This window comes from Elgaria multicarinata, chromosome 15 (assembly GCF_023053635.1).
Source record: "Elgaria multicarinata webbii isolate HBS135686 ecotype San Diego chromosome 15, rElgMul1.1.pri, whole genome shotgun sequence".
In the NCBI taxonomy this organism is placed as follows: Eukaryota; Metazoa; Chordata; class Lepidosauria; order Squamata; family Anguidae; genus Elgaria; species Elgaria multicarinata.
Genome location: NC_086185.1, coordinates 2,039,851 through 2,052,575, shown reverse-complemented (window position 1 = coordinate 2,052,575; position 12,725 = coordinate 2,039,851). Strand labels below are relative to the sequence as shown.

Sequence of the window (12,725 nt, the reverse complement as noted above, 5' to 3'; positions counted from 1 at the left end):
CTGGCATTGAAGATCCTGCATTGACCAAGGGGGTTGGACTAAATGACCTCCTAAGGCCCCTTCCCACTCTGTGATTCTATGACCAAGTCACAGAAACAAGAAAAATCATCACAGTGTGAAAAAAAACAAGAAAGGAAGGGGGGGTGCTAATTAATAGGGAGAAATTAGTAGAGGTATCCAGCACGTAAAAGCCCACCCCCCACCCCCGTGCATTGTGCAGACAGGAGAACAGGGCAACAGGGTGGCTTTTTAAGTTCTTAGAAGGAATGGAGGCAGGAAGCAAAGATTTGCAATCGGGGAAGAGTGAAGGGTAGCAGCTGGGAGCCAATCCAAGACTCCTTACCAGGTTCTCCACCTTTTCCACCTCTACCTTTCGAGCCTGGAACAGGATTCTTTATTCATTAACTGATCACAGAAAATAGCAGTTGTTGATTTAGGTTTTGCAATACAATGAAAGCACCAAAACAGCACGAACATTTCTACCAAAACATTCTGTTTATTTTCCTGGCATTAACTGTATGAACACGGGGTGGGGGACTGGCACCTTTTCAATCAGCCTTACGGAACTTAGAGAAGTTACTTAAAGGAGACTGAGAGTTACACACATAGAACAACACACTCCTCAGTGTGCAAAGTCAACATTGTCATTCCTTCTATTTCTGATGTTCAGGCACAAGCCCCATTCCTTTTGCACCCAAAATGGCACCATCCATCCATGCACAAGAAGGAGATTTGATGGGACACTAAAGTATGCAAACGTATTTAGAAAAGAAAAGAAAAAAACAGCCCAAGGAGGCCTAAATGTGCCCATTGGCATAACCAGCCGTTCGATGGGGTTGGAACCCTGAAAAGGCGCGCTCCACGCTGCAACCTTGTGTTAATTATTATGTATCTAGATCAGAGGCAGGCAGAAAGTAGATCTCCAGATATTATCTCCCAGCATTCCTGGCCCTCGGACTTGCTGGCAGGGATCTTCTGGCGGTTGATGTCCCAAACATCTGGAGATCTACCCTCGGCCCACCCCATCTAGATTGCTATGTGCTGTTGGCTCATGCAGCGAGCCTCACGAGCAGTAGCGCGGCTGTGCCGTCAGATCTCCGTGCACGGCTATTGCAGGAGCCTCTCCTGACGCCACACACAGCCATGGGATTCCCTCCCAGGGCAGGTTTGCATGAACAGGCGTTGGGAGCACCTGACAAGCGTCCTGCTTGAGCTGACCTTCTGTGGGTCGGGCTGTAGTCAGGAGAAGGAGGTGGAACAAAGCTCCATTTTATCTGAGTAATGTTGGATTTCCTTACCCACTCCAAGACTTTGGCTAAATAACTCCATTTCCCTGTAATAGCATTGTGAGAAACTCTCAAGTGACCAAAGCCCCCCAAAGTGGGGTTCTTTGGTGGATGAGCAGTCATAGCCCCTCGTTCCATCTGCCGAACGCCATCGGCGTGGCTAGGAGCAACGGTCCTTCAGCTGCCCCAAGCAGCGGTCATCCGGCCGCACCTGAGCGCAGGGCCCCCTCCAACAACTCAGCTCAGCTGCCATCACGGCTCCTCTCCGTCCTGAACTGTCTCCATGGGCAGCAATCCCCCCTGACTGCCCTAGAGGGAGAGGAGGGGCCCAAACCCCTCATCCCAGCCACACGGAGACAAATGATCAACGTACCTCGACCAGGACTGACGTTAGGCGGTCCGCCGCCTTGCCCACCGTTTCGGTCATCCAAGGCATCAGCTAAGTCGAAACCGTCTGGATCGTTTGCTATAAAACAGCGCATCGGTTACCTAGGGGTTACCTGTAGCCTCTCTCACGCCAAAGCTTCTATCGAGACTGGCCATTTCAACTCTGTGTGTGTCACTTTTAAAAAGATCCAACTTGTCAGAAGAGGTGTTAGGAGGAGGTAAGGAAGGGGAAAGCAACCCTTTGGGGCTGTGAGCACATTTGTCAAAACTGACAAATTGTGCACCACCACAAAATGGCTGCCATGGCAAAGGACAAGGACAAGGAAGCCTCCCCAAAAGACTGAGTACAAGGCAGATTTGGGGTCTGAGTTCCAGCAGACTAAACAATTCCTTTGCGCCTACTGTTTTCAGCACCAAAATTAACCTATTTGACAGCAATCCCAGCTGCTCGTAAGAACACGCGTTAATTAAAAAAAAGACGACAACATCTGGACCCTCCCATAAAACGATTTGCATGACGCTGGGTGACGACACCATAAAGGCCTTGTCTGGGAGCACTCGGCATCACAATCCAGAAGATCTCCTGGAGATCAGATCACCAAAAGGTCCAGTGAATAACCCGTACTGAATTGGGGTGACTGTATTTGCACATCCCAAACAGCAAATGACGACAGTGGTGACGAAATGGCTTTAGTTTGAAAACCTGGTGGGAAAATAGAGGCCGAGGGTTGTGAAGGAAAATGGGGGAAGGACTCAAAGACACCACCGCTACCTACGGAGCGTCTGCACCACCACGCTTCCAGTTGAGGCTAAAGTGGGAAGGATGGCAGTGCGACAGACACTTCCTGTTTCAAATTGGCTCATGACAACCTTGCTCCTGGTTGCTGCGACCTTGATGAGCAAACCTAAGGCCAGCAGTGGGAAAAGCGTGGCTGTCCAGGTGTTGGTGGACTGCAGCTCCACGCCAGCATAGCCAACGGTGAGGGATGCTGGGAGCTGCAGTCCACCAACATCTGGAGGTCAATCCATGCCCGGCCACCCGCCCTTCCTGGCATAAGGCTGAGGAGCGGGGGAGGCCAGATCTCCAAAGTTGGTGGATCCCTACCAGTTGCTCCACCTCGATGCAATCTATAAACAGGCTTCCTAGAGAAGAGACCATTTTCCAGAGGTAGAAGTGAAAGGAATTGATGTATTCCTGGCATTAGTGATTGATGTCTCACAGAGCCTAGAAATGTCAGCATTTACCTGGGGTCTTCTTGGGTGGCGGCTTGGTGGTTTTGGGCTGCTTGGTGGTGGTGGTGGTGTGGAGTACATTCCAGCGGCCGTCGTCTGCAGGGAGGAGACCACAAGGAGAGGTGTTACTCTCGAAAAAGCCAGCGTGCCAGGAAGAGAAAAGGTTCCAAGGAGCTCAAGCTTCTATGGCAGCCTTCAAGATGTGTTGGACTACAACTCCCATACTCCCTCAGCTGGCTGATGTCTGGGGAGTTATGGGAGTTGCAGTCCAACACATCTGAAGAGCTCCAGGTTGGCGAAGGCTGTTCTAGGGTGTAGGGTACACCTGGAAAGGACGCAGCCCACAGCACATCTGGACTGACATTCATTTTCCACAGTTCAGCCAGTGGCTTGAAGAGGGTTCCAAGTTTTCCACCAGTGTATGACTTGCATGTATGAAAGGGGGTGGCATGAGGACCCAATAGGCAGGGGGTATATAAATAAAACAATTCCCTCCATCCCTTTCCAGTGCTGCAACCTATAGAACGGCCAACCATTTATCTGACTTGACTGGGCCTCATCTCGGACATCACGCCAAACCATGGTTTGTCAATTAGGGTTTAGGGACAAGGCCCAAAGCCGGCTTCTTTGGTGTGCTAAAAGCAGAGCAAGAAGCTTTGGGTCCATGTGGGCCGGGTCGCAAGACCAATTCCTCCCTCCACAGAAGGCAAAGCGAAGGGACAGAGGCAGCAGCTGACGCTTTGGGGAGAAGAGAAACTCAGGGGAGGGAGGGAGGGAGGGAGGGAGACGCAGCAACAGCATTTTCCGCTCTGGAGCTTGGGGGATTTGGGCCACCCCTGCGAGAAAACCCAGCAAGGTTTTCTTACCTGGTTTCCTCGGAAAGGGGCCGGTGGTTGCCTTGGCTGGTTTTGTCGTTCGCTCTGGCGGGGTGTCAAAGTAGTCCAGCAAATCCAACTCGCCTGTTCCACAAATGAGTAAACACACACAACACAAACCAGTACTGATTTGGGTTTTCCGCCATTTGTATCCCCAACGCCCAGCAGTTTCCTCCAAGAAGCTCCGGCCAGCGTATGGAGGCATATCCGATTCTAAGCTCACGAGAACCCTGCATGGAAGGAGGCTGGGCTGCTGCATTGCAAAACGCGCCCAGGGCCTTCCTCAACGTCATGCTGCCAGCCAACAGTTTTAATAAAAAGTGACGGGCAATTTTTAATTTTTTTATTATTATTCTGGGCTTTTCAACAGATTTTGTGGTGCAAAATCCAGAATTTCAGCCTGGTTGCCAAACTTTTATTACTTCTATTAGAAAGCCAGAAGTTTTGAATGAGGGTTATTTGCAGCATTTTCACTGAATATACCTTCTCGGATTGATTAGCCCGGCAGCGCGCAGAAGAGTTCTCCATCACTCACCCCTGTATAACGGAAGCGCCACGCCCTCCCATACATGAAAAGAAACCCGCCGGGTCTTTTTTTGTGTGTGCAATAGATTACAAACATCTCACCTGTTCCACCAGAAGACTTTTTGGGTGGCTTGTGAGTAGCTGTGGGGAAACATTAAAGAGGATGAATTTAGAAGTAAAGCAAGCGTATCAAACTTTACAGTGCAATCCAATGCATGTTTACTCAGGCGTAAGACCCACTGAGTTCAATGTGCAGCCTTGAACTATGTTACGCAGAACATACTGGACTTGGAAACAAACATTTGTGATTCCACGCGAAAACAAAGGACAGTGGAGGATGGGGCACCAAGAATCTTACTGAAAACAAAAGAAACGTTTCTAGCACTTATGACTTGCAAAACAGGCTTAGAAGTCCTTCATATCAAGCACAGGAGTACCCAGAGGATAGCAGAAAGATCATGTGTGCTAGGGGGATACTTAGTGTGGACCATTCAAGGCAATTCTTAAAGTTGCAGCCACAGTGTGTGTGTGTGTGTGTGTGTATCTATATCTCCATCCAGAGAGCTTTGGCTATGGGATGGTATATAAATGTAATAAATAGTAATAATATTAAATTCACTTTAACAAGGAATGCATCGCTGTCAGATTGCAGCATGTGGATCACGGCTTGTCTGGCTTTGACGCACACCGGATCCATGCTGATTTCTAGCGCTTGCTCTCTGTGGGAAGAGGCTCTGCCCATAGGGACAGCCGCAGATACTACCAACCAGCCATCCAACCTGCTCACAGCTGGCGCCTCCTCTGACTCAGTCCCTCCCGCACAAGGTGGACTTACGTCGCTTTGTCGGAGGGCCGCCGTCCAGCGCGTCTTCTAAATCAAAGTCATCGGCATATCCTAGAGACAAAGAATTAGCATGGCTTTTACATTACTAATCGACAGACAGACGGGGGAGTGTGTGTGTGTGCGTGCAAGAGCAATTTACAAGACCACACGGCGGCGGGATGAGCTCCCCAAATTTCTTCGGCTTGCAACACGTTTTCCAAACGCGACCCTTTCCGCCGGGCTCATCTGCTCTCTCAGAATCCCGTCACTGTCAAATTGCAAGGCAAGTCGGCATTCCGGCTCTCCATTTGTCTCTCTTAATGGAGGCGATATAAATACGCGCGCGCCCAGCCGCGTTTGCCGAGGCAGAGCCTCCCGATTCATCTCCCAACCTGCCACTCATCTAGGGACGATTATTATAGGGTGGGGGTGGGGGAAACACACAGTAAAATATTGGTAGAGCATTTGGCAAAACAAAAACGGAAAAAAGCAGAGGAGGAGGGCCCACCCGCCCAAACACGGAGTGTGAGATGAAGAATGATAATTCTATATTTGTACTCTAAGAGGGGTTTGGAGGGAGGGACGCAGCCAGGGATACAGCTTCATAGAACCCATTTGCCCGTGATAGAAGATGATATATTTAAAAGCCACAGCAGCCCCGTTCCAAGAAACAGAACAGACAAATCGAAGATACATTTGTTGCGAATGTATCTCGCTTTGCATCTCGCATCTGCCCTTAAATACCGCTGGTTGCGGTGAGAAAAGGTTTTGGTCTTTCGTTTGGGCATCTCCTTCTACCTCTTTTTTACTCCACGTTAATTACTGTTGACTTAAGATCCACTCTCAATGCATTCGTCCTGATAAATTCGGGATTTTACATCTGTGAGCACACGGGGTAATTAATATCCTTTGGGCTCGCTAAGTAATGTAGCGCCGATGGAACGTTCAAATGGCTTTCCTCTGATTCCAACTGCTAAATGGATTTAGCTGCAGCCACCTGAGCTCTGGCGGGTTCCATGAATAAATTTAAGGCTCGACTGACAAGGCCCCCGGCTACGACGGAAAAGGCCCCCGGCTGGCAGGAAGCAAGTGTCAGCACTTCAGAGGGCGGGGCGGGGGCCGCCTCTGAGTTTCTACACACCCCGGTCACGGGGAATCGCAGCCTGTTCGGTTCCACATCTGGTTTTGCTCCGCTTGGCATCTCAACGTAATTCGAGGAACAGCCAGAGCAATTTATAGACGGGCTTGAAAGTTTTAAAGCAGTTTTAATTTTCAAAGATTTTTATTCCACTTATGTCCCATTTTTTCCTTTGGGAGCTTAGAGCCTCCTGCACAGGGACCTGCACTCGGTCCCAATCCAGGCCCTGACAAATAGGTAATGGGGCACTTACCGCCTGCCCCGCAGCCCCCCCCTCCCGCTGGAAAGGAATTCCAGAGTCAGCGCATCTTTCTCAGCCTCAAAGAGCGAGAGAGCTGGTCTAGTCTAAGCATTCCCTGGCAGTTTGCAGGGTTCTCCTCTGAACCTCCATTCTCTCCTCACATCGACCCTGAGAGGTAGAAGAGGCCAAGAGACAGTGACTGGCCCGAGGTCCGATGGTGAGCTTCATCATGGCTGAGTTGGGATTAGAACCTGAGTGTGGATTCTCCCCCATCCCAGCCTGATGCTCTAATCCATTCCTATTCCTGGCAAGAGTGATCTGCTCCGTAGCTGGCAGCCTGGTGGGGTTACCCGAACCCTTGCTAAATGTTCGTTGACACCCTCAAAGAATTCTAGATGATTAGTGAGTCAGGACTTGCCTTTGAAAGCCGTGTTGATTCTTCTTCAGCAGGACCTGTCCTTCTACTTGCTTACTAATTTTGTCTTTAATCATGCTTTCAACCAATTTACCTGGAACAGTAAGCCCATTGTATCCATCCCACCACTGCCCCCTGGGTTTCCAGTATGCATTTTCATCTAATGACATGGCACCTTTGGATCAGACACCTAATCAGACACCTTTGGATCTGATGCCCTGTGCCAGCTGCCAAAGGTGACCCCTTAGGGTAAGTAGAGAGACCACAGGGGCACCCAGTGAGCTTTACACCCAAGCAGGGATCTGAACTCAGGTCTTCCTAGTCCTGAGCCAGCCCTGCCTTCTCCTCTACATCACATCGGCCCTCTGCGAAATAAAACACATGCGTTTTAAAAATAGCAATAGCCCAGCTACAAAACAGTACAGCGCCTGCCTGATGAGAATGCCAAATAAACACACACAGACACACACCCACTTGTACTGCTCCTAATCCTGGGATCAATGAAATATTTAAGCCTAGCTGAAGGGAAGGCGGTGGTGCGTCCACATTTGCATTCGTGGAAGGCTTTCCCCTTTTCCTCCCCCCCTTTCCTTTCTCCTTCCCTGTCTCTCCATGATTAAATAAACGTTAAGGACACTGATTCATTATGCTCCAAGGTGATGCAATTAGCAAGCTTGCTTTTAACCCAGGCTGAAGCCGCCCTGGCAAGGAGCTGTTGCAGAGAGGACTCAATCCTGTCGTCAAAGGGCTGCATGGAATCGATCGTCAGATGTGGGGTTCACTTTACAGTTTGCGATGCACTTTTTAAAAGAACATTTTCATTTATCCATTTGGGGAATGTATGTTCTGCCCGTCTTTTCCAAAATGGAAAAAATATATATGCCAGGGCTTTTTCACATAAAAATTTCCAATACAAACATAACATGCAATAGCATCAAACCCAAACAGAAGACTAATTAAATTGGCAGACTTGAGACCTAGAGCACCCCCGGAAGGTTTTCAGCTGAAGGATCGCAGAGAGGTTGTCAGGCGGGTCTCTCTGGAGAGGGTGTTCCACAGGTGGGTGCCACAGTCCCAAATACCCCCTTCCCATGTGGCTCACAGCTTCCTCTCTCCCTCCCCCATAACATTAGACCATGTGGGCCCCATTCAGGGGTTATTAAATTGGACCTATGGAGGAGGAACGGGGCCCATGCACGCTGCTCCCAATGTCCCTACATGCTCTGGCTCCCCCCCCCACACACACAACTGTCCCATTTTGAGCGGGAGAGGGGATTCCAAGTCCCATGAGTGGGAGGCACTTTGAATTCTCCTTGCGAATGGGAACCCTGAAAGATCGGGGTTCCGCTGGGTGGGCCCTTGGTCTGATCCAGCATGGGGGCTCTTCCAATGTCCTTCGGTCGCAGGCAAAGGTTTTTAGAATCGTCCCCCTTCGGACTCGAATGCAAAATGCGCATTTGGTAGGAGAGACTTAAAGCGCCGCTCCCTCCCACTTTCTGCCCCACATCGGCAACATTCAAACACGCAACAGGGCTTTCAGAACATCTGCTTAAAGGTGCCTCCTCCTGCATGGTGTCTCCTCGGCCAATGGAAGCCTGAGCGGCTGGATTCACACGCAGTTGAGCAGTGGAAGTCATCTCATTTCTCTGGCTAGTGACCTGTGACCCCCACGGTCTCTTCCTCCCCTCCCCTCCCCCCTTTGTTTGCTTTTTTTTCTATTTTGGGCTGCCAAGACGGACACACCTTCCGCCAAGGCAGCGTTAGCCTGGGCAGCACCACACCGCACCTCCTTTCCAGCCACGACGGCGTGTCCCTCAGCCATTAGACCTCTGTACGGATCGGAGCCGTTTGCCACACAGGGAGCAGCGCTGACCCTTTGCCAACGGAGCGCCCTGCTTTTAAATCACTCCCTTGTTCTGGATGTGCCCAAGTGGGTGGATTTCCAAGGGAATCCAGCCCCATTGCGGGCTGGCCAGAGTTTTCCGCAGCGGTGGGTTTTCCCCTTTGGGGAATGCTTCAATTTGCATGCAATAAAACAAAGGAAGGTGATCAACTATGCAAATGCAGCAACTGAGTTCAGAACAAAAAGGACGAAAATCCAAGCTGAAGATCCAATTCAGGGCGTGCAAATGGCAACTTCTTAGTATTTCTACTAGCATCACACGTACCAGCCTGTCTGTGGACGACGGTCATCGTTGGAAGCCCTGCTCTGGGTGCCCCGTCTCCTGAGTAAAGTACAGCGGCTGGCAACTGGGGCAGAGGGCCTTCTCAGTGGGAGAGACCCATCTATGGAATACTGTCCTGAGGGAAGCTGGCCGAGAGCCCACACGCCACATCCGCTTGGTGCAAGGTGAAGACATGGGCCATGGCTAGACCAGGCCTGTATCCCGGGATCGTCCCAGGATCATCCCTGTACATCCAAATGACACATAGGGGATCCTGGGAGCAGGCAGGGACGACCCTTCCATTTGCCTGGGATAATCCTTAGGTCTAGCTAAGGCCCTTGTACTTTTGCCCCTTTGTCACGCAGTGATTTTCATAGCAAGACGGGGATTCAAACTGGGTCTGCCTTAGGCCCTATCTAAGCCCTGCACTATGCTGTCTTTTTAAATCCTGAAGCGATTGGTTTTATGCTGCTTTTATTTATTTTATTTTATGCTCCCGGTTCTTGTTAATCTTGTTATTATTGTCATTGTATTTTATTATTTTGATTGTTTTAGTGATATTGTGTTTTGTGCCTCTCTAATCCACCCCAGGGCAGAAAAAGTGTTGAAGACCGGGTGTAAACCCACACCCTCACCCTACACCCCACCACGACACGCAGATTATTTACATAAATAATTTCACTGAGAATATTAGTGGCAGGGAAACACTGAATCTCTTTGGTGGGCAGCATCAAAGCAAGCGAGGGGAAATGTCCTGATACAGGCGGGTCCTCGCTGATAGTAAGATAGAGAGAGAAGTGTTTGAGCACGATGATAAAAATGGGACATTTTCGATACTAGAAGCTGATGGTCGCATAATACGTCACACTGCGGATATTGTTCCTCATGGCGCAGTCGATGTTATGATCAGAACTGTAGATACGGATGTGCTTGTTCCCTCTATATCTTACTATCACTACCCAAAAAGCCTTGGCCTTAAGAGACGGTGGATTTTGTTTGGTGTTGGCAACCGGAAGCGCCAAATATCTGTGCACAACATCGCAGAGGTTCTAGGGGAATCAAAGGCTGTTGCCATAAGAGGCTTCCACACTTTCACCGGATGTGACACCACATCATCATTTTCTGCTAATGGAAAATGAAGTGCCTGGAATTGCTGGATAAAATTTGAAGATGCTACAAGCTCACTTCTTGCACTTTCAACCCTTATGCCATATCTAAGTCCAGAACTTCAGCAGAAACGTCAAGCTTATGTTGTTCTGCTTTACAGTACAGAACGCGCTGGCATGTCCATCACTGAAGCCAGGAAAATGCTGCTTACATCAAAAGGTAGACTGCTAGAAAATGTGCCTCCTACTGCAGCTGCCTTGCAAAAGCGCATTCTAAGGGCTGCTTATCAGGGTGGACATATGTGGGGGCAGTCTCATGTTGCAAACCCGGTCTTACCTCCACCTTCAGAGTGGGGTTGGATAAAAACTGATGGCATACAGGCACCATTGTGGACATCTCTTCCAGCAATATGGGAGAGTTGCAGAGAGTTGGTCCGCTGCAACTATAAATCAGGATGCCAGTCACGCTGCAGTTGCAAAAATGCTGGCGTCCCATGTGCGCTGCTGTGTAAGAACTGTAAGGCAAAGTGCTTGAAGTCTACTGACCCAATAGTAGAAGAAGAACCGTTTGAGGACACTGATGTTGTATTGTAATATCTAAGTGCCTAAACATCAAAGGTAATGATTTCATTTAATTATTTCTTACGTGTAGTTTAATTTATGTATACTTCAATATATACCAATGTCACACATTAAATTTAGAAATGAGGAATACTGTAATAACAGTTAATAGTTCTTATTTTTGGTTGTTTTTCCCCTATATAAATAAAAAAATGATATATTTTAAACATTGGATGGGGCTGTAATGTTTGATAAGTGAGGATTTTTTATAATAAAAAAGAATTCATTTTTCATTTTTCTTATTTTTAAAGCAAATTTATTAAAATACCTACTTTAAAATAGTACCATTGAATTTTTTGACCAAAAAAATATTATAAAAGACACCTCAACTGCTTATCTACGCCATTTTTAAGTTAGAGTCCGCCATTTTGAAAGATGGCCGCCATATTGATTTCTAAAAAAATTTGGGGGGGTGTCCCTATCTTAAATGAGTTATATAGGCCGAAAGTAAACATGAGCAAAGTAGCACCTTCTTACCACAAATTGCCAGCTACTAATGTTTTTTATGCGAGCAGCCCCCACTAAAGGTCTCAAAGCCGGCAGAAATGTGTCGCCTCTCCAGCCTGCTTTGCCGCCCTGGGCTTCCCATCGCCCTGGGCACCCCCTCTGGAGGACAGGAGGGTTCAACACACAGAAGTTCAGTGTGAGCAATGAGTGGGTAGGTGGGGGTGCGTGCATGCGAAATCCTTGTCGATTTAGATCAGCCAATCTGGTGATGTTTTGGACTCCAACTGCCATGAGCCCCAGCCAGCATGGGCAATGGTCAGGAATGCTGGCAGCTGTGGTCCAAAACAGCTGGAGGGCAACAGGTTGGGGAAGGCAGTTTGAAAGAGGAGAGGGAGGAGTGAAATTAACCACAGTTTGGTGGTGTGATGCTTGATTGATAAACCAGTTACAGGAGTTGCTCTGATTGCAGAAGCTGATTACGCCATAGAGATGAGAGCAAACATCTGGAGCTGCATATGAAGAAAGGAAGAAACAAAAGCAGGCAGGCAGTGTTATACTTTGGGAACTAAACTAGGGTTAGTGCAAACCAAAGTTTAGTACAGCCTTCCCCAATTCGGTGCTGCCCCACCCCTGCCCCGATCCTTTGGATTTCAACTCCCATCAGCCCTAATTACCATAGCCAATGGTCAGGAATTCTGGGAATTGTTGTCTAAAACATTGGCAACGCTGGTTGGGTACAGTATGGGGCAGGTTTGGATCGTTCCCGAGAGGCAGAAAACATGGTGAGTTTTATACACCTTCGAGCTTTCCCTGGCTTGGAACTGATTACAACACTGCTCTGAATTATTATTATTTTGTAAGTTGTAACTGTTTATTGATATATTGTATGAAATGTGTATTTTAACAGTGCGGTTAGTAGTATTGTATGTAAACTGCTTAGAGATTTTATATTATTATTATTATTATTATTATTAATAATAATAATAATAATAATAGCAACCATCACCATGTGGGGTTGACCATATATTGCAGCCTTCCCAACCTCCAGATTAGACTACAACTCTTAAATCATTCTTGTAGTGCTCTGATTTAATTCCTTTTGTTTTCCATAATTTTCTATCATTGCTTGACATGGGAAGGGGTGAAGCTCTGACACTGAATCCTCAAACTGCTGGAACTCATTTTATTTATTTATTTATTTATTTATTGCATTTCTATACCACCCAATAGCCGAAGCTCTCTGGGCGGTTTACAAAATTAATATTATTTATTATTATTCTTTCAATTTATATTGCGCCTCTATACAGAATACCCTAGGTGGAATATACCAGAATATTCCACCAACCCTCTGGCTTCCAAGGTCTAAGCTACACCAAGCAGGATATTGCACTATGAAAGTGGTATGAAAGCAGCACATGGCCTGTGTCAATGGGCTCCAACAGTTGTCAGTGCACTTCCATACT

The 12,725-nt window shown here is 48.0% G+C and overlaps 1 protein-coding gene across 1 annotated transcript in view; it reads right to left on the bottom strand.

Annotated features, from left to right (window-relative positions):
* The window catches only part of CD99L2 (CD99 molecule like 2), a 45,462-nt gene that overhangs the window by 16,568 nt on the left and 16,169 nt on the right, over window positions 1–12,725 (bottom strand). The window contains exons 3-8 of the mRNA XM_063142044.1: window positions 5,142–5,201; window positions 4,409–4,447; window positions 3,773–3,865; window positions 2,919–3,002; window positions 1,660–1,752; window positions 344–379 (exon numbers count right to left, since the gene is read on the bottom strand). Of these exons, the coding sequence (XP_062998114.1) occupies window positions 344–379; window positions 1,660–1,752; window positions 2,919–3,002; window positions 3,773–3,865; window positions 4,409–4,447; window positions 5,142–5,201 (405 nt within the window). The remainder of the gene's footprint in view (window positions 1–343; window positions 380–1,659; window positions 1,753–2,918; window positions 3,003–3,772; window positions 3,866–4,408; window positions 4,448–5,141; window positions 5,202–12,725) is intronic.